The 21123-nt window shown below is 34.7% G+C and overlaps 3 protein-coding genes across 3 annotated transcripts; 2 read left to right on the top strand and 1 right to left on the bottom strand.

The window, feature by feature from the left end:
* Positions 1–7248: 7248 nt before the first annotated feature.
* Positions 7249–9163, top strand: SkpA (SKP1-related A). Its single transcript, XM_012367880.2, has 3 exons — positions 7249–7509; positions 8106–8384; positions 8497–9163. The coding sequence occupies exons 2-3, from the start codon at positions 8106–8108 to the stop codon at positions 8704–8706; spliced, it is 489 nt and encodes a 162-aa protein (XP_012223303.1). The 5' UTR covers positions 7249–7509; the 3' UTR covers positions 8707–9163.
* A 149-nt stretch (positions 9164–9312) lies between these two features.
* Aasdh (Aminoadipate-semialdehyde dehydrogenase) lies at positions 9313–13575 on the top strand. The gene is made up of 10 exons (XM_012367877.2): positions 9313–9543; positions 9650–9908; positions 10005–10460; positions 10547–10920; positions 11008–11096; positions 11218–12068; positions 12146–12294; positions 12369–12532; positions 12630–12893; positions 12953–13575. The coding sequence occupies exons 1-10, from the start codon at positions 9522–9524 to the stop codon at positions 13340–13342; spliced, it is 3018 nt and encodes a 1005-aa protein (XP_012223300.1). The 5' UTR covers positions 9313–9521; the 3' UTR covers positions 13343–13575.
* On the bottom strand, positions 13457–21059 carry Gdi (GDP dissociation inhibitor). The gene is made up of 5 exons (XM_012367879.2): positions 20598–21059; positions 16490–16903; positions 16141–16354; positions 15874–16056; positions 13457–15666 (listed from the first exon to the last, which is right to left on the bottom strand). The coding sequence occupies exons 1-5, from the start codon at positions 20756–20758 to the stop codon at positions 15310–15312; spliced, it is 1329 nt and encodes a 442-aa protein (XP_012223302.1). The 5' UTR covers positions 20759–21059; the 3' UTR covers positions 13457–15309.
* Positions 21060–21123: the final 64 nt, after the last annotated feature.

Here is a 21123-nt window from a genome sequence, read left to right as displayed (position 1 = left end):
GGCACACTCTGCTTATTGGGGTCAAACTAACGCAATATTATAGGTAGTTACATTACGGAGATTTAATCATAGTAATTGAAAGTAAAGATTATGACAGATCATCGATCTGTTTAAGATAAATTTTACTCCATTATTGAGTGCATGACCGTAAATGCGTATTAGTGTAATTAAGACGCCGCGAATGATGCGCCGTCCCACGCAAAACAGAATATTCCGGGATATCGACGCGATCCTGCGGAGCGCAAAAGGTTATTCTTACGAATTGCAATCTTTCCGAGGAGAATCATTCGTTGCTTATGCAAGATTTGTACACACAAGCGAACACTGATTTCACAATGTACATAGCCGCAATCCACTCATCGCGATGTAAGAAAATCCTGCTCGATTCCAAAGGAGAAGCGCTCGTATTCTTTTTTAATTTTTATTTACACAACGCCGCGTAAACGTCTTCCAAGAATTTTACAAGAAATTTCGTAAATATTCACAACGATATGAAAATCCCTGTAATCTTTTATAAAAAATCACGATTTGTCAGAACGCGGATTCAGATTTTTCTCGACTATTCTTCGAAAAGGACAGTCACGAGGATTCGTGATATCCGCGGTTATCCCGTGATATCCCGTCAGTCGCGGGGATAATTAACCTGCGACAATTGCGTGGGTTTTGTTAAAAAGCACAGGCAACACTCTGCAAATCTCGGCGTGACGCGAAAAGCCGATTTATTTTCGCCATTACTTTTGCGTTCGTCTCGTCTTACAATACGAAGTGGTGCGGATAAATGAATGCGCCGACAGGTGCATACAACGAATGACGCACAATACTGCTTGAGGAACACTCAAATCCACTCGTTGTTAAATTTATTTTCAACTTCTGCTTTGTACGACTTGTTTTTCTTACCAATGGAACAATTCTGTTACTGTGTTATGTTACCATTAGATGACAAATGAAAATATAATAGAGTCTTTCCGCAAACATAATATTCATAATTCTTATTTTACTTGGAATTTAGTTTCATCGTCTTTCACTATAACTTCTGGCATATAATAAATTAGGATTATGCTATAAAATACAGCATACGTAGATTAATGCGATTTTCAGTCTATTTTTGTCTTTTTAAAATTTTTCATGTTATTATTTAAATTCCTTTTTTGATATGTCACTTGAAATTAACTGCAAATAATAAAACAATCGCAAATGGCAAGTTTTTTATGTCGCAAGATTTGTATAATACGGTGTTCATCATCGCGGGATCGTTATGCACAGACACTTATTCTCGTTACGATTAGTATAATGTCTTTTCAAAACGTTTGTGTCCTTTACACCCTTTTCCCAACTCACTACAATCGCCGGCAGGCATTCCATAATTAACGCTTTCTAACTAATGAAATGCCGCTTATGCAATTTTTATTGTAATTATTGTAAAGATGTGCGCGCTCAAAGCGAAGCTTTGATACCTTGTAATGTTGCTCAGTCACGCTCAACTTGTTTTTATCCACTGCACTCTGAGGTGTATAATTGCAGCCTTGTAAGATAGATCGTGCTCCATAAATTTACGCAGTTGATGAATACAAAACAAAAATTAATTTCCCACAATTTAAATTATCACATACTCTATAATTATAATTAAAGCACGTCATTTCAACTCTTTTGTCAATTTCTAGTAGACAGATATTATACTAGGGGATTATTCCTTCATAATTCTATTCCAATTCATTTTGGTAAATGCTGATAATAACATTTTCTAATTAAACTACATGTCTTTTTCATGAAAGAGATAAATTGTTGCGCTGTTATATTATTCATCAATATCATTTTATTTTCCCGTGATAACGGCGACGGAATTATTTTGAAATATCGAAAAGTGACGTGGGTGCATTCAAGCAATATCGCGTGGAAAATGCATCACGCATGATCGGCGTTTCTTTGTTTCTAAACATCCGCAAATACCTTTGCAAATAATACAGTAATATGTATGAATGGTATTTCTCTTCGAAATAAATTTAACTTGCGCGCCTTCTCTCTCATTCTTCAAACGCAAAAGTTACAAAATTTGTATGCAAACTTTGTAATTTCTGCACTAAATTCCCACGGTGCTGTTAGATGTTTAAAAACACGTTACGATTGAAGACGCCGTTGTAGCTATTCACTGTTTGCGAAAAAAATTGAGGTGTCGCTCGAAGGACGCAAGATGAATATACGCGAGAGAATTCCACGAGAAAGGGAACTCTTCGACGGCTTTAGGGCATTTTTAAAGATTAAAAATTTTAATTAAAGAATTTAAATTAAAGAATTTAACGATTTAATTAGTCGCACCATTCTAACATGTTGCCAACCATGTTATTCGTACTCATACTAAATAAATTATTTTCCAAAATTGGAAATTGTTCGACTTGGCATCTGCTCATTCCTTGATAAATGTTGCAGACTGCCAATAATCGCAACGTATTCACAAAGTCATTCCATCAAAAGATCAAAGTTAGATTTTAGATGTATACATATTTGCGTTTGCAGCTTTGTTTCAAAGAATAATTAATATGTATAATGTATCCATCTTTAAGTGATTAAACAAATTAATATGTGTCATAAAGATTAGCCATAAATTAGTCATAAAGATTCTTTAAATCAACTTTAGAAAGAAAAGAAGCAGCAAGTTATGTCTAATAAAATGTACATTAAAATCGTTTACAGCTTGAATATTTTGTTTAGATGCATTTAAAATGTACAAAAATTTATGAATTTTTAATTATTAATTATTATATTATTATTTAAATTATTAATTATAATTAATTCATAAATGAGTAATTTCTATTTTCAATCTCCATTCCGTAAATTCCGTAAATTACGATAAATGTTATAAAATTTTCTCTATTAAATTTTCTCATGGCAAAACTTTGTTATTCTAAGATTAAACAAAATAGAGTTAAAATAGCTTGAAAGAAAAGTGCAAGATATCACCGTTGAATGAATCAAAATGAATAAAACTCAATTATGACGGTATTTACTCAATAATAATTTTCGTGACGCGCAATATTTTCATGCTCCGAGCTTTCGTAGCGTCTTTAATTAGTGAACGCATAGTAACGTAGTTGCAAGCTTCTTACGACAACTTTCTCGGATACTGAATCCAGTAGTCGACTTGAACGTTACGTAACTCTCCACCGATCAATTGATTGGTTGGCAATCGACCATTGAACGGTTGTTGACTATAGCGCACGCAATAGAAATGCATCGATCGTGCACCTTTGCCTTTCCTTTCTCACCCTCTGCAATTTAACACGCCACTATCAACTGGAACAATTATGTAATGCAGCGTAATACGGATTCACGGAACCATCCGGAATTCACATTCTGATATTTTTCTGGAAACAACGCTCCAGCAATATTAGTTTTATCAATCTCCCAATCAATTTCTTGTTTATTTTGGAAATAAATAATTCAAAAGTTTCTGATGTAAGAAACTGCAGCCCGAAAAGTATTAATATATCGATAATAAAAGAAGAAACAGAAAGTAAATACCAGAAAAGATCATTTCAAGTCAAATAATTAATATTAGCAATCATTAGCCAACTTAAACAATTGATTTATACAATGGTGTTCATAATTAATCCATTTACAATTTTCTAAAATTAACAAAATTTTTAATTAAAAAAAGATTTCAGTATATCACATATGTTAATCATGTTTGTTGCGGTCATTTTGTTTAAAGCTTTTAAATTTACACTTTTACTCCGTACGACATTTTCTTGCAATCGACAAATTATATTAATATATAATTTTATAATCAAAATAATTTAATTAATATTATCATGTCCGTGACCACATAAAAATAATTTCTTTTTTTTCGACATTCTTCCCATTTCTAGTCGAACAAATGAAAAAATTGTAAATAGAGGAGAACAATCGAGCAATTTTTAATCGGAATCAACTGGAAATTAATCTATCCCTATTCGCGAATTTGTGTATATGTATATTTATGTATATGCATAAATTTTACGTGGGTGTTGGCGGTCGTATAAATTCATGAAATATAGATTCCTGGACCCGAAGCGGGTTCCAGCGCTTTATAAAACTGCGTAACTCTGCGACCTTTAAAAATTGCGGCGTCACATCCTTTTTCACTTCCATTATCTAAAAGGAAGGCTGAGAAAAAATATGATGGCACGTGACGGTGACTTCGATTTACCAATAGTCATAATAACGATCGGTTTCGTTTGACCGCAAAATTTATGACTTTACTTCACGATACGAAGAATAGTCGGAGACGTAAGAGTGATCAAACTACAACTGACAATCTCATGTCTCTCGGCTTTTTTTGATACAGTTTAAAATAACTTTTTCTCACTATTTTTTGCAGCTTCTTAGATTATCAATTAATTCTAAAATTATTTTATTTAGAGAGATCGAGAAAAATTTGCCTTGTTCCAATAATACTTACATCTTCAGTTTAGTTTTGTTTTATTTTATTAATGCTCTCTTTTTTTTTTTTAAATTCGCGTTTGGAAACTACGGTCGAATCTTTTGAAATTCAATCGTACAATAAGATATAGTATGTCGAAGATGATTGTAAGCACGTATGAGTGTGTGCAGCTCGGATTACTCAGTTCGCCTACGCACCAAGAGCACAACAGCGTCGCGTTCGTTTCGTATATGCGTTATTTGTCTTTTTGATCGAGCAAACAATACAGTCGACCTTTAGACCTTCGAACTTATCGAGTGGACGAACGCGATTTTAAGAACAGAGTACGCGACAGAAATACGACTACCTATAAGACACCGAATGCATATGAAATAGTCGATGACCAGTCTTTCTTATCAATAGAAAAAATCTTAATAAAGCACAATATTCACTGCAACATCTTAACAAAAAGATTTTCTTAATAGCGTATATGTAATAGATAAAATATAAATGGAATAAAAATTAACTGACCAATAAAACATAAAAATCTTTCCAATTTTTAAGATGTTACAGAGTGTAATATAATATAGCAGAAAAATATTTCTCTAAATAAAAAAAATTTTTTTTTTTTTTTTTAGAAAAATTTGAATAAGGGCAAACAGACTCAAGTATATTTCTCAATACAAGCCGGCAAGCGCAATGTTCGTGCGATGACACATTCCAGTCTCGACGTTGGAAATGTTTCAACTCTTAAGGCGGGAGCACAGACTTTTGCATAAAGCATAACGCATAAGCATAAGGAAATTGATTGGTCCGTTTCCTTATGCATTTGCTTATGCTTATATATAGACCAATCAATTTCCTTATGCTTATGCGTTATGCTTTATGTAAAAGTCTGTGCTCCGGCCTTTAAGGTGCAAATTCATGGGACGCTCGTTTCAGCGTTGCCCATAGTCACGTGACTTCGAGTTGACGCTAGCGTCAAGAAAAAAAAGCTGGATTTTTTTAGCTTTAGCGTCAAGTCGTGCGATCTGTGCGATGATCTGTCTGTGCGTGCTATTCGCTATTGGATTTGCATATGTCTCATGTGGTCTTTCAACCTTGTTAATAAAAATGGATGTTATTTAAGTAATAAAAAGTAATAATTGAATTTATTATCCAATACTACATATATATAAAGAAAATAAAAAGAATGAATAAGTAATGAATTAAAAATGATACTTTTTGAGGTTTGGAAGAATCAGCAGTATTGTATTTATTTGCAAATATATTTTTATAATTATCTTTATATTATATATGTTTAATTATGTAAATTTAATATTAATGTTATGTAAATTTAATTCAATAAAAAGTTATTTTGTTATAAATAAAAGCTTGAAATATAATATATACAAATATGCTGTGCATTTTTATTCTATACAATTAATTTTCTAACTTTGAAAAATGCTATTCTTAAGTATTACATTAGAAATTTTCTAATACTGAACAACTATTCTAATATCGTTTTTCCTACTCTACTTATCAAAGTTTGCAATAATATGAAACTTTGTTTAATTGAAAAGATATACATTTTGTATACTTATCAAAATAAATAATATGACATGAAGTAAATATTTTATGTTTGTAAACATATAATAAAAAATATTACATATAATAAAAAAATTATTAATAAACATTTTTTTAGCATTTTCGATAAAATAAGTAGAACTGGTAACCAAAGGTTTTTATCTTATTCCTACTTAATTACACTTTTTTTAATATTTAAAACAGTAATTATTAATAAAGCGAGTGAAAAAATTAACTGAACAAAATCAGTGACAAAAACTTTTAACAGTTTTGATATATACAAATATTGATGAATACCGACGCAGACCGCTGACTGACGCTAAATTTTACGAGAAACTCTTTTCATGCATTTCTCACATCCAGCGTCAACTTTGTTCACGTGACATATTTGGACGCTAAAAATGAGCGTCGAGCGTCAGCGTGAAAAGGCACCTTTATTCGGGTCCTCTTCAAACAAAATGTAAAAAACTTTTTTTGTACATTTCGGTTGAAGAGGATCCGAGTATAAGAGCTGAAACATTATTTCCAATGTTATCAATGGGATTCGAATGTATCACCGCATACGCTGACCAATTAGTTTGTCCTTAGTTTCATAAAAAATCTTTCTTGATAAAAAATCTTTCGATCAATACTGGTGAAAAGAGAGACTTAAAATAATCATCACAGTTATGATAACTTTTTTATATAAACAAACCAATTATGATATAAAATATACATTAATGCTACTTCTAAATAAATTTAACCTTTAAATCATTGCATGAGTTATGATCATTTTTATCTTTCGACTAATATGACGCCTTGATAATTCTTTGTAAAAAAATAAACATGTTTCTTGTCGCGTCTTTTAAATTATTAGTGCACAATTTATTAAGATATATGCCTAGAACAATAAGAGATCAAATTCTCAAGATTCTTTTCTTTGACAAAAAATATTATGAAAGATAAATCTGCTTTATTAGACTACACTTTGAAATTATTTAATAATTTCTCCTATTAATTATGTTTATTCGATATTACGAAATTAAATATTTACCTATACGCGGCAAACAGCTAAACTCGAGCATGATAATTGATAAATTTCTCTTTGCTTACTCTTCGTGCAACCATGTAAGATTATCTGAATAAACGCGAATTAATAGGGAAAAGTGCTTCCATCTATCACTTCAAACGCTAAATCGAACTAGCGATTTTACCAGCAGTGTAAAAAAAGGAGATGCGACTATGAAGTTCCAGCTCTGAAATAAACGTAGATGGCATATCAAATGAGAAACCTATCAAATTTCTAGAATTAACTAGAAAAAAAAAACGTACTGTGTGCATCAAGAATAATACAGGTCGTGGTAGTAAAGTGTCGAAGAAAAAGAGCTAACGAAAGAGCAACAAAGACGTGAAAAAAAAAAGAAATTCTTCGCAAACGGTCGTGAACTTTGGAGGTACAGAAACACAACCAACTTAGGCGTCCTCAGACGTGTTCAACCATTAGTGGACGCATTACATTCGAGTTGTTCAGTTGCTCTTCTACGATCGACAACCGTTCGGAATAAAAGGTAATTATTATCTTTCCGATTTAGTAGCGATCAACTGATTGATAGATCGCGTGAAACAAAGACTTTTCGCGTGCCGATTAAATATTATTTGCAACGTAAATAATGGAACAAAAAAAATAACCAAAATAATGTAAAGAAACATAGGTTAACTTGATACAGTTCTATCTCGTTAGTTTTGACCACGCGATATTAGAATATTTTCTTTGCACGAATTATTAAAATAATTATTAAATTGTTCAGCGCGGATTTTCATCACAAATTGGAATAATATTAAATGTAGACAGGCAGATATCATGATATTGCTTTGTTCTGTAATATAACGTGGTTTTTCTACTACAGCAATATAACGTGGTTTTTATACCATAGCATAGCAACAGGATATTTTGAACACGTGTATTTAAATTAATTAATTTAATTAATTAAATAAGAATTAAATTAAAAATAAAATTAAAATTAATTAAATTATTTAATTCATTATTATTAATTTGCGGTTTGATATTTTCTTTGACAATCAAATCTTAAAAATTGTTTAAAAATGATTAAAAATTACCTTATTTGACGTACAGTTAGATTATTTCCATCCTCTATATATTTAGATGCCCAACATAAAGCTGCAGAGTTCAGATGGTGAGGTATTCGAGGTTGATGTTGAAATCGCAAAATGTTCAGTCACTATAAAGACCATGTTGGAAGATCTTGGTATGGATGAGGAAGAGGAGGAAGTTGTGCCCTTGCCGAATGTTAATTCAGCGATATTAAGAAAAGTTATACAGTGGGCTACATATCACAAGGATGATCCACCACCACCAGAAGATGATGAAAACAAAGAGAAGAGAACTGATGATATCAGTTCTTGGGATGCTGACTTCTTAAAGGCAATCATCTTTGTCGAATCTAAACAAAATAAAATTATAACAAATTATAATGACTCATAACATTAAATTCTTCTATAAACTAAAATAAAATATAAATGTTTTTATTTTATAGGTGGATCAAGGAACTCTCTTTGAACTGATTTTGGCTGCTAATTATCTCGACATCAAGGGACTTTTGGATGTCACATGCAAAACTGTTGCTAATATGATCAAAGGTAAGACGCCTGAAGAGATTCGTAAAACGTTCAACATCAAGAATGATTTTACTGCCTCAGAGGAAGAACAAGTACGCAAGGAAAATGAGTGGTGTGAGGAAAAGTAGATCTAATTGCGAATTATAAATCGTGCAAATCTTTTAAATGTTAAGTAATATGTCAATATGTTACTAGAATTCAAACTTATCAACTCGGTTACTTCAATAGTTTCTCTTCAAGGATGAATTTCTTTGATAGTATGAAACCCTAATAACAAAATCAAATAATGTTATGCAAAGAACTGGTACCTTATATCGCATAGGTCTAATCACCATTATTTATTTCAACTGAATGAAGATAGAATAATAATTATGGATAATTTGTCAAATATATGCTTGTACACACTTATATAAACGTCACCACGTAACGTAGAACAATGTAAAATTTCTCAATATTACTATATAATGTGCATTGAACATGCTTTTTTATTTTTAATTATTTTATTTGCAAGGTTTTAGTGTATTACTTTACCTTAAAGCATTAAAATTGTACAATTTAATGATATTAAACGAAAAATTAAAAGTTCTCATATATTTTATTAATGCCTCTATGGTTCCTTCAAATCCTTTGAAGAAAATCAAGCTCTACTTAAGAATATTAAATTTAAGAATTTGATTATTAGTTGAATGAATTATATATTTTGCGTCTAGTTTTGACAAAGTTATTTTTTGCTTATAATTATGTTCAATACGACTAAATTATAAGTTGAGAACCCATGTTTTCTGTTCCAAACATTAAGACATAACCTACAACGAGATTCACTTGACTAAAACATCTCATTTTATCTGTATTTGAGAAAAAAAATCAATTTTACATGATCTTCATTAATGTGTGTTTGAACATAAAAAAAACATTATTTTAATGTAATGCTTGTGCATACATTATGTGTAATATGAGTCACGCAAGTGAGTACATAACATGAATCAATACATAATTACATTAAATTTGCTTTAATTTTAATAAGAACGACATATAATTTGCATATTTATCAAGTTCCTTATGTTCTTTTAGTTAATTGCGCTAAACAACTAAAGACACAAGAGGACAACAAAGATTGTCCACGAGCCTTACAGAATATATGCAATTGGTTTTATGTTGACAAATCAGCTATAGAGTATCATGAGTTAGATGAAGTTAAAATTATAAATTATAATGAATTGCAAGCAGCAAAAGAAACAGTTTCGAAACATTTGAAATGCATACAGAATCCTGAATTTATTGGCATTAATTTTGATGTTTTAGAATATTGTGTGCCTTCTTTAATGCTTGGGTAAGATATAAATATTCTTGCAGTTTTCTGAAAATATTTAATTAGATAATTTGATTATTATGAATATTTATTTCAAATCCGTTTATTTTTTCGCAGAATTCTTGATAGTGGACATGCTTTTTTCAATGTGCCTGCAGATCCATTGACATATAAAGAATTATTTGTCTCTTTACATGTAAAATATATTTTTGAGAAACATGTGATATCGAACAGAGAGATCATATGTCAATTTGATATTCATAGACAGTCTATATACTTGACAAAATTAATAGATGTTCAAGAAAGTATCAGTAACAGAAGATGGTATCACTTTGCATATGCAATTGCCACTTCAGGATCAACTGGGATACCAAAAGTTGTTAAAGTGCCCCATTCTTGTATATTGCCTAATATTATAGATTTAAAGAAAATTCTAGATGTAACAAAATCTGATAAAATCGCTCAGTTAACAAGTTTCACATTTGACCCTAGTATTGTTGAAATTTTCTTAAGTCTTTGTTGTGCAGCAACTCTGTTTATGGTATCAAAGTCATTAAACAATGAGACAAACAGGTGAATAAATATTGTACAAAGAATTCACTGTAAAAAGTAAATGCTGAAAAAGTAAGATAAGATTTATGACAGAAATATTTTTTCAGACTTTTAATGGAAATATTCCACGCTCATGTAACACTTCTTCAAATTACTCCATCGCTTCTCTTTCATAAATGGTCCACTGAACGTTTGAAAACAACAATATTAGATAAGGACTCTCAGTTAAGAATTCTTCTTTTGGGTGGAGAACCATTTCCTAGCATAAAATTACTTTCAGAAGCTAGTCATCCACAAAATATAACAAAGATATTTAATATTTATGGAATAACAGAAATATCATGTTGGTCTAGTATTAATGAGATCATTATAAACAATGACATTGAGTCTTGCCTTGGTAAGCCTCTGTCAGAAACGATATTCCAGATTAAAAATGAAGATAACGAAGTGATAACTAGAGGCGAAGGCACTCTTTATATCGGTAGGTTAACACTAGTTTTATATGTAAATATGTTTGTATGATTTTATTTTATATAAACTAATTTTTTCATTATTATTTCTAATATAGGAAGTAGTAGTAGAATTTGCATTGTTGGAAATGAAAGTGAAAAAGATTTGAGTGCACCAATCTTCCGTGATACTGGCGATATCGTTTCAGTGAGTAAGTTTTGTTGACAAATTATTCTAAAACATTTTGTAATTTAATTTCTTTTGAAAATTAAATTATATAATTGAACTCAAATTCAAATTTGTGATACCATACTTTCTTTCTTTTCAGATAGATGATCAAGGTAGAATATTTCACAGAGGAAGACAAAATAACATCGTCAAAAGATTTGGAAACAAAATAAATTTGCGAAAACTTGAGAAAGTCGTGACGGAATTAAATTACGTACAGAATTGTGCTGCAATATGGGACGCAGAGAGCCACAAATTATATATATGTTTATGCACTACAAAAACAGAAGAATTTCCTAAGTTGCAAAATGATATAATGTCACACTTAAAGATATTACCAGCGATTTATAAACCTGATAAAATAATTATATTAGAACATTTTAATCTTACTACTAGTGGAAAAATTTGCCTCGCGTCGCTAAGAAAAATATGTCGAGAATCTAAAACAGAAAATATTAATCCAAAAGATGTGGATAATATATTTGAGAATTTATGGAACCAGCACATAAAATCTAAAGATGCTGGTTTTTTGGTTTCTGGTGGTACATCAATAGCAGCACTTCAGATCTCAAGCGCCGCCGCTGAGGTTTTTAACATAGAATTTCCTGAATTGATTGGTATGTTGCTTAAGGATGTTACATTCAACGAGTGTGTCAATTATATCAAAAGTACTTTGATTAGCCGAGAATGCAGCAAGAATGTCAGTCGCGTCAGCGTTTCTCTTGATGGCAATTCTTCTAAAAAAATGCTTAATACAAAAGAATCTTTCGCAAAACAATCAAATAATAAAAATTATCAGTATAAATGCAGAGGAAGAATTTATGGCGATGCGTTAATACAAGAACAAAGTCCTGGATCTCTTTTAGAAAATATATCAAATATTGAAATATCAGCAACCTATAATTTGCAAAAATGTGTCGACGCTTCGCCAACTGTGTATCGTTATTCCGAGTAAGCATCATTTTGCTGAAATATATTTTAATTAAAAAAAAACATATATTATTCCTTACACGTTTCTGAACTTTTAGAACAGAATTATATGCAACAGTCGGCTCACATTCCGGAATTATATGTACTGTTAATTTGCTAGAAACAAACAGTACTCCGCACGAGGTGAAACTACCGGACAGGATAGAAGCTTCTGTTTTAGTTCTGGCTAATTTTCGCGGCATCGTAGGCAAGTCCTGTATTAACAACGCTATTTAACAATTATTAACTAATAAATAATATAATGCATATTTCCAATTGCAGGCTGCTATGATGGATGCATTTATTGTATCCACCTGAAAACTGGTGAAGTAATCTGGAAATTTCAAACGCAGGACATGGTTAAATGCACGGCGATAACATGTGTGCAAGGAAACAGAATATTCGTGGGTTCTTACGACCGTTGTGTATATTGTCTTTCGATAGAAGTACGCGGTATTATTGTATCAATATTAATTATATTAAAATTATTAAATTGCATGTTAAATAATCTACGCTTTATCTGCAAAGTATACAATTTTGTAGGACGGTGCTCAAGTATGGAAAACTAAAGCGAGTCAAGGTGGAATCTGTGCCACTGGCTGCTTGCACCAACAATCGACTTCCGTTCTTTTCGGAACTTTAGACGGCACGTGCTTGGCTCTGCAACAAAGTTCCGGACAAGTTACGTGGAAGCGCAAACTGCAGGATCCGATTTTCGTCGCCCCCGCCGTTCTCGAGATTGGACATGTTCTATTTTGTTCTGTAGCTGGAACATTGTGTTGTTTCGACATCGAAACAGATTGTCAAGTAGGTGTAAATCTTCCATCCGCCTGTTATCCAATACGTTTTGACTCTTATTATTGCAGATATGGCGATACGTGATACACGGCAATGTGTTTTCGTATCCCGTGACATTGACTCGTGAGTTTACAAACAGCGAGTGCGTCATCTTGGCCAGTCATAATAAAAATCTGTATTGCCTCGAAACGCCACGGAAAATAATTGGGCAAAACGAGCTGAAATTAAGATACATGTTAGAATTGCATTCGCCTATTTTCGCGACTCCTTGGTGCAGTGATGGACATATGTTCGTAGCATGTACAGACGGCACCTTCCAAGTGTTTGATCTATCGGGAGGCAAATCGTTAGCGATTAAGCAACTTCCCGGCGAAACGTTTTCCTCACCGGTTGTCCACAACGATCTAGCTATCTTGGGATGCAGGGACAACAATCTTTACATTCTGAAACTTAGTTAATACAATAAATTCAATATAATAAAAATATGACGATAAATTTTCCATTAAACGCGACCATTTCCTCCTATGTCCCAAAATTTTAAGCAAAGCCAGTTAGAATTGCAAAGGGCACGATTAATACAATATCATTTATTCCATTCTGCTTTTGTGTGTTACAAGTTGATGGATAAAGGACGATAAAGAGTATCCATTGCTGTCGAGACAAGTATCTGTTATCCTAATGTACCCGTTTTCCAGATTTTTTTCATACTTTGTATGAAATTGCGTGTGTCTGTCGTAACCCATACCAGAGTGCAAAGGAAAAAATGTGAATCTAGGAAAACAGCTGATCCATCTCTTCTTTGATGCAAGCATGCAGACGTACGTATGCCATTATTTAGTCGATCAATGTATATATGTGAATATTCACTCTCGTTTTCTCTTCTTATCAAGTAACGATATAATATTACGAGATACACTCGTATTTATTATGCAAAAGAAATAGTCCGGATCTCAAGCTCACACGAAACAACAACACTTTAACGATTCCATTTTTTCGTATTTATATATGTATACATATCTTTTTATATATATATATATAACTATATAGATCTATAATATATCTATAATATGAAATGCTTGGCCACTCCGGATATCCTCTTTGTTCGAACATTTCGATATCAATTTCTGTTTTCGTTTTTTTCCTCCTTCAGCACTTTTCATCAACTTTGTCTCAAGCGTGTATGAGCATGCGACTCTCCTATTCCTAATTCTGTTTCTAAACATATGTTCAAGATATCTAATCGTGCTATCCATAGTTACGATTTGCTTCCTAAATGAAAATTTCTTCAAAGGTAAACGAATATGCGAGATAAAATATAGTTACACAATCCCATACGTGAATAAATATAACTTTTCGAACAACACGTTATATCTGGACGCTATGTTTAAATTTGCTAGGACGATCGATAAGCAGCGGAACGTTTATCGATGCAATATCTTCGTCCGCTTCATGTAAAATTCATATATACCATTGTACGATTACTTTGTTCAAATGTTTAAATGCAACTTGGGCAACCTAAAATCAACATATCTGACCACGGACAACATAAACCTTTTCAAATTTGTAACAACCGAGATTTTGCGGAAACATTTCGTCTATATCTATAGGAATTACCACAGTGCTAATCTAGACAGATATGGTACTTATATCGTTAATCAATCAGTTTGTTAAACGTCAGTTTAACAATATATTGTACCTCACGTAGCAACGCAGTGATGTACCTGTAGACTTTTTTTTTTTTTTTTTGTACAATTTAATCTGCCGATGAACGTTTCACCTACATCTCGGTACATTAAGATATGATACATATGTACTGTATAAACACAGTGACGGACGTCTGCATTTATCTTTGTCTCTTTTAGTATTATTTTTCGTACGAACGTATTATATTGGCAGATTGGATTTACGTTCCGTGCAAAATATAAATTTACAAGAGGATCTAACCTTATAATCCGTTGAAAGTCGTAGAAATAGAGTCCGAAAGTTCCTCCATGTAAATATGAGAATTTGTGTGCTTTGAAGGATCCGCAGGAACAGCAGGATGAGATTAAGGACGATGTAGGGCAGAGAGACAAAGAGAAAGAATTTGTGTGCTTTGAAGGATCCGCAGGAACAGCAGGATGAGATTAAGGACGATGTAGGGCAGAGAGACAAAGAGAAAGAGATAGAGAATTTAGCCAACTTTGCCTTCGTTTTCCATCCTCTTTTAAAGAGAATCTCATAATTAGGCACAGGTCTGCTCGCAGCGTGACTTGTTCCGTAGTATCTGCCTTGAGACACTGTCGCATACCGACGTGGTCGGCGATCATCGAGCGATGTTTCCTTTTTTTATTTTTTTACTCGAATACGCGAATTCATACTGGGCGCTTCGATCTCCCCGTGGTATGATGTGGTATAAATGCACGCGCGTACTCCATGATTACGGTTACTGATCCTCGTCGCCGAGTTCGTGCTTGACCTTGTTGAAATCGAATTCCTCACCGGTGGCGCGCTTGAATATATCGAGCACGTCTAAGCAGGTGGTCTCGAAGTGCGTAGTCGCATCGTAACTGGTAGATATGAATATCTGGCTGTTGAGGCCGTCATCCACCGGTGCCATATAGTCAGAGATGCTGACAAACTTTTGTCTAATCGGACCAAGCAAGTCCAGACCAGGCTTGATCTCGATCTCCGGATTCTTCGTTTCCACCGTGGTCGAAACCATGGCAATGAACCAGCCCTTTGCCGCGACCTGATGGGTGTGTGACACGAGAGACACGTAAATGTCGGAATTACGACCAACCTGAGAAAAAAAGTGTTTGATTAAAAATATGTAAAATAAGCGAAACCTGCAAATTGCAAATAAATAACTTCAAAAAACTTGATATAAAATCTTGAAATTAAAAAAAATTCTTATAATTTTAAAATTAAGAAGCTATATCGAGAAGTTCAAAGGTATTCCCGAAAGTTTTAGGTGAAAAAGAAAGATTTATTATGAACAATTTATCACCTGCTTCTGAGGAATGATAATTTGCGTGGACAGTGCGTCGTTCGTACTTGGTATCGGATGATCCATCAGGCATATGCACCTTATCACCTGACCGATTTTCTTCACACGATCAGGTACGTACGTAGGATCACAAAAGACTTGTTTGCATTGTGCTACCTCATCGCCGGAGCGTACACCGACCACCTGCACGAAACAATAATTAATTTCAGGCACCAATAGCATGTAATTCATCAGATATGACAAAGATATGGCAAACGTGATGCTTACTTTGCCATCCTTTATGACAATTTCGTCAATTGGCTTGTCCAGCATGTACGTGCCACCGTAAATGGCGCTGAGTCGCGCGAATCCTTGAGGAAGTTCGCCCAAGCCGTACATCGGATAAAGATACGGCGACTTTCCGTACCGCGCTAAACTATCGCTGTACAGTTTAATCCTTCTAATGGTGGTTATCGCAGTTTGGCTTATGTAATCATCATCCCTGATTTTGAAAAGATATATACATTAATATTTAAATTTACGTTCTCGCAAAGCTCGTTAAAATGATAAAAAGACATATTGCTGTAATCTCACAACTCAATTCCAAAAAAATTACTCTCTCTTCATCAATTATTACCTGTACAGTGCTAGTGCGTGCCCGGTGAAGTCCTGCGTGTTCTTGTCGAGACTGAATTTGTTGTAGAGCGCACTCATACTGCTGTTGAAGGGGTCGAAGCCGTCCCACGACTTTGGATCATCCTCCTGCATGTTCTGCACCCACATGAGGAAACTGCGGAATCGCCGTTTCTCAAAGAGCCCCATCAGATCGCTGGAAAGCGCCTCCTGCTGATCGATTGGCACCTTCGAGATCTTGCCTGATTTATACACGTATGAACCTTCCACCGACTTGAACTCCAGGTAACGAGTCACTCCCGTATGAATGAGCAGCTTAACGAGAAGACCGTTCGCCATCAGGAACTTGGGAATCAAGTCGACGTTCCAATCCCGGCCGCGGCCATAACTTTCATCCGGCGATGGGGCCTTGAACTTGCTAAATGATATAAACGTCGTTATGAGTATGATAAATCATAATATTATTACAATAATAATAGTTCTACAATAATCAATCAATCAAAATTATAATTTGATTTGTGATATTAGAGTGTTTTTCGCAGTAACGTAATCTAGGAAAGTACAACAAAGCAAAGAAAAGATGAAACTAAATTTAATTAAAGTGCTTTTAGCGCGATTAAAGATATCAAATATTTCTTTTTTTTTCTGCCGCCGTTCTGCTTTCTATTTTATTTACATAAATTTGTTACAAAGAAAATTGGAAATACGGAATCGTGAAAAATGTGGTAAAAGAATTTACGACTACAAAATATCAATCTTAATAATAATTTATGAGTTATCGTGAAAAATTAAAATTAGAATTCCGCTTCCGTAGGCTTTATTTGCGTTCGGAAATTCCAAATCAAAAAGCGAAAAGTATTTCTGTACAAGACAACAGAGTAATCGAGTTAATAAACACAACGGCATTAATGTTATTCGTTCTTCATGAATTTATATATTTGTCGCACTCGGTGACAACCAGTCAGTAAAGAAGATTGAATCATATCGCAAGTGTGACGCGCAACCAAGGACGACAATTTATTGCTAATGATAGGTATGAATAGATTAGGCGTGTGTAATGATTTATTGAAAGCTTATACCCGATGACCGCTTCTCGTTATTGGTTTCTTTCCTAATGACGCGAAGTGCAAACTGTTGTAATGTAATGTATTATAAGCATTATAATGTAAACACTCGAATGTTACATAACTTTACAATGTGTAAATGCCTAGTCATGTGGATATCCTTTACAATTTTGCTCGTATTCGTTTCAATTTTATCTCTATCCAAATTCATTGAATCGCGCTGCATTCTTCATTGCCAGCTCGCTATATCGAATTAGGACGCTCTCTCTCACTAATATTTATGTGATAAATTTAAAATTACATTCAATTTTATTCCAGAATAAAATACCGTATCCTAACGCATTTGAAAGTTTATGACGTAGTGAAATAAAAATTAGCAGCGATATTTATTCGCAAATCGAGGCTAATTACTTTCCACTCGTTTGGATCCACGCGATTTGCATTCACAATCGTTGGACGGAAAGCTACCGGATTCGCGTGTCACGACATTAACAAGCGTTTCTCGCGTTTTTCCGCGGAGTATATAATTACGTGCAATCCTCGAAACGGCCGTCGTTCCGCTTTCCATCCACATTCGGCGCGGGTAAAGCCTCCTCGACGGACTTTCATGCTCGCGCGATACCGCACTTCTCATAGAGAATATAATGGGCATATCAAATGCTGGCAACAGGATATCCGCGTACTTCAAGTGACACTGCGTCTTTTAAGAGAATGCGACATTAAGAGAATGCAACTTTTAAGATAATGTACCACGCGCGAAACGAGAAGGAAGGAATACGGGAAAGAAGTCGAAAAATCGAAGACCCTAATCGTGAACTTTGATGTGTTATCATGCAGCCCGAACGAAAGAATGCAGCGGTGAAATTAAATGTGAAAAACAGCGAGAAGCACTTAATCTCGAACGTTATCTTCCACTTTATCTTTCTCTTTTCGTCTCTGATCCATTGGAATAACATAATGTCTTGATTGCATTCCATAAAATTGTATTTACAAAGTAAATCTCTACTTCAATGGCAGAATCCCTCGTTAATTTGGAATCAGCGAACATTCTATAAAACTGCTGCCCGCGTAAAATACTTCATACCGATCATTAAAAAGCTAAAGTAAGAAATAATGCCTCTGTGCCATGAAATTAATTGAAGCTTTTTAACGACTGATACAATAAAATGCTGATTATTTTATGTAACACGAAAATCTCGTCGCAAAGAAATTCATACGTGTGTATAACCGAAGAAGGAAAGAAAAAAAAAGACGAAAATAATCACCATGGTGATCCTAAGTCCGATCATGTTTCTTATACTTATCGTGTAATTATTACTGTAACAATAATTAACGAGAGTAGCGGTATTTTGTATCAAATTAATGGCAATCATAAAACAACCGTCTCTCACGCGATAACAAATCTACACTTGTACGTGTGTTCTCTATCTTTATGTAATCATTAAAATATACTGAATCATGTGAAATCGATGTTATTCGCTGCGTCATTTATTGCGAGTTTTTCATATTCAAAAATATTGATAAATGTTGGTAGCGGAAAGAACATAATTGTGTCGAATGCAGCAGTGACGAATGTAAAATAACTTGATGCAAAAAAAAATATAGAAAGAAACACAAATAAAATAGATAAATGGGAATGTAGAAAAGAAAAACAAATAAAAAAACTAAATGAAAATAAAGAAAAATTTTTAAATGTGTAAAAAACAAAAGAATGAAACATAGAAAAAATAAAAAAATATAGAAAATAGATAAGTAAAATACACAAATAAAAATAAATTTAGGAACTTGCAAAATGTCTACGTGACGATAAACAACTTTCGTACTAACTCTCTCTGAATTTATACCGCCTTTGTGCTTGGAATAAAAATATGCTCATACTTTTCCAGGACAGGAGAGAAAGACGTAAGGCGTAGAAAGTACATCTAGGGGCCAACATCACAGTCAAAGCAAAATACCGCAGTGGCGGTCAAGCGTGAATTAAATACAGCGATAAAAGTAATTTTAGAAGACCGCAAGAGTGAAATTGCGATGAAGGTTTCGCCGGGAAGAAGAAGAAATTAACGAAGGACGAAATCATTGCGGCAGGGAAGCCGCGTCACGACGATTTCGTTCGATCGAGCGGTTCTCTCCTGCGGGGCGGACACTCTCTTTCCCCTCCTCCTGTTTGCTACACTTAAACGTAACCGTTGCAAAGGCTGATGGTACCGAACTCTCCGCTACTTTCGACCGGTCAGTAGCAACTACCAGAATTTGCAATTAGTATCAGAGCATTCGCGGCGTTCGTTTGTAGCCCTCGCTTCTATGCCAAAATTTCAGTAAATAATTTTTTACTTATTTTATTATATACTTTTACTAATTTCTACTTCGTCCTTTTCATTTATCTTGCTTACTATCTTTTTCTTCCTCAACGAAAATACATAAATTTGAACATTCAACATTCATGTCTTCGCGAAAATAGAATAATTATATTAATTTTGTAATATTTCTTGACAGCAACTTTGATTAAAGTGGAAGTAAATCGACGGAGGTTACGCACAACCGGTCAACTACACCGATTCGATTAATTGCGTGACGAGAATCAAAAGCGGCCGCGCTCGTTGATTTGCGCGCGGTGAACTCGAGAATCGATACACTTCCCCTGCCGTATGCGACGCAGTTTCAACGATGATGCGTTCCCCGCAGGAACGTGTCTTCTCCCCTCTTCCATCTTTTCATATGCATTCGTTCTCTCTCGTCTCGGTCTATCTGCGAATATCGATCGGCGAGATTTCGATCGCGGAAGAGAAGGAAATCAATATCCGTAGTCACGTCGTGCACATACGTCGCACAGCTGTCGAAGATGACGGTTTCCCGCCTGTCCGCCGCAAATAGCGGGAGAGAGGGAAAAGGAAACGGATTCACGCAACGTAAATGTTGAGAGAACATCGCGAAACGTCTGAGAAAACATGCTCGCAATGTTTTATCGCGTGTTTTCCGCGGATTTTTGCTCGAGAAGAGAAGAGTAGAGGGAGGGGGGGGGGGGAAGCGAAGGGCAGGACGAGTACTCACCCGAACAGGTCCTCGAGGGGCGTGATGGAGGCCGATTCACCGCCGTAGTACTTGTTGCGGTCGATGTGGAGCACTCGTTTGCCGCTGACAGAGAGCATCCCCGAGAGGATGCATTCCTTGAGACCGGTGCCGAGCACGATTGCGTCGTATTCTTCATTCATGTTCGCGCCGGAAGAAGCGAGCCGAAGGAGGAGAGCGCTCGGTCTAGCGGATTATCAGGCGACTCGAACGCCGTGTATGCGGACGTGTTTTTCCTCTCACGAACGCTCCTTCTCGTCACTCTCTCACTCGTCGCGTCCCTTTCGATGTCACGCGATCGGGAATATGCTGCGCGATTGCTATGTGACACGATACGACGCGGAGAACGGTAGGAAGACCAACTCTTTCTCTCGCTACTTCAATGATGACGGCGACGGCGGTAGCGACGACGGTGGTGACGGTGGCGGCCAGGCGGTGGCGGTGACGGCGGCGACGGCGACGACGACGTCAGGTGACGTCGATTTTCCCTAGATCGTGGCCTATCGAT

This window comes from Linepithema humile, chromosome 1 (genome assembly GCF_040581485.1).
Source record: "Linepithema humile isolate Giens D197 chromosome 1, Lhum_UNIL_v1.0, whole genome shotgun sequence".
NCBI classification, from domain to species: Eukaryota; Metazoa; Arthropoda; class Insecta; order Hymenoptera; family Formicidae; genus Linepithema; species Linepithema humile.
Note: the sequence above shows the minus strand (reverse complement) of the source record. Positions and strands in the feature narration are given on the sequence as shown.

Excerpts from the sequence above, each read along its gene's own strand:
- Gdi (XM_012367879.2), bottom strand. The coding sequence starts at position 20,758 with ATGAATGAAGAATACGACGCAATCGTGCTCGGCACCGGTCTCAAGGAA. Across the intron at positions 16,904-20,597 it reads CCCCTCGAGGACCTGTTCGG|CAAGTTCAAGGCCCCATCGC; the intron begins GTGAGTACTCGT and ends TATATCATTTAG. Across the intron at positions 16,355-16,489 it reads CACGCACTAGCACTGTACAG|GGATGATGATTACATAAGCC; the intron begins GTAATAATTGAT and ends TTTCAAAATCAG.
- SkpA (XM_012367880.2), top strand. The coding sequence starts at position 8,106 with ATGCCCAACATAAAGCTGCAGAGTTCAGATGGTGAGGTATTCGAGGTT. Across the intron at positions 8,385-8,496 it reads GGGATGCTGACTTCTTAAAG|GTGGATCAAGGAACTCTCTT; the intron begins GCAATCATCTTT and ends TTTATTTTATAG.
- Aasdh (XM_012367877.2), top strand. The coding sequence starts at position 9,522 with ATGTGTAATATGAGTCACGCAA. Across the intron at positions 9,544-9,649 it reads GTGTAATATGAGTCACGCAA|TTAATTGCGCTAAACAACTA; the intron begins GTGAGTACATAA and ends ATGTTCTTTTAG. Across the intron at positions 12,295-12,368 it reads TAATTTTCGCGGCATCGTAG|GCTGCTATGATGGATGCATT; the intron begins GCAAGTCCTGTA and ends TTCCAATTGCAG.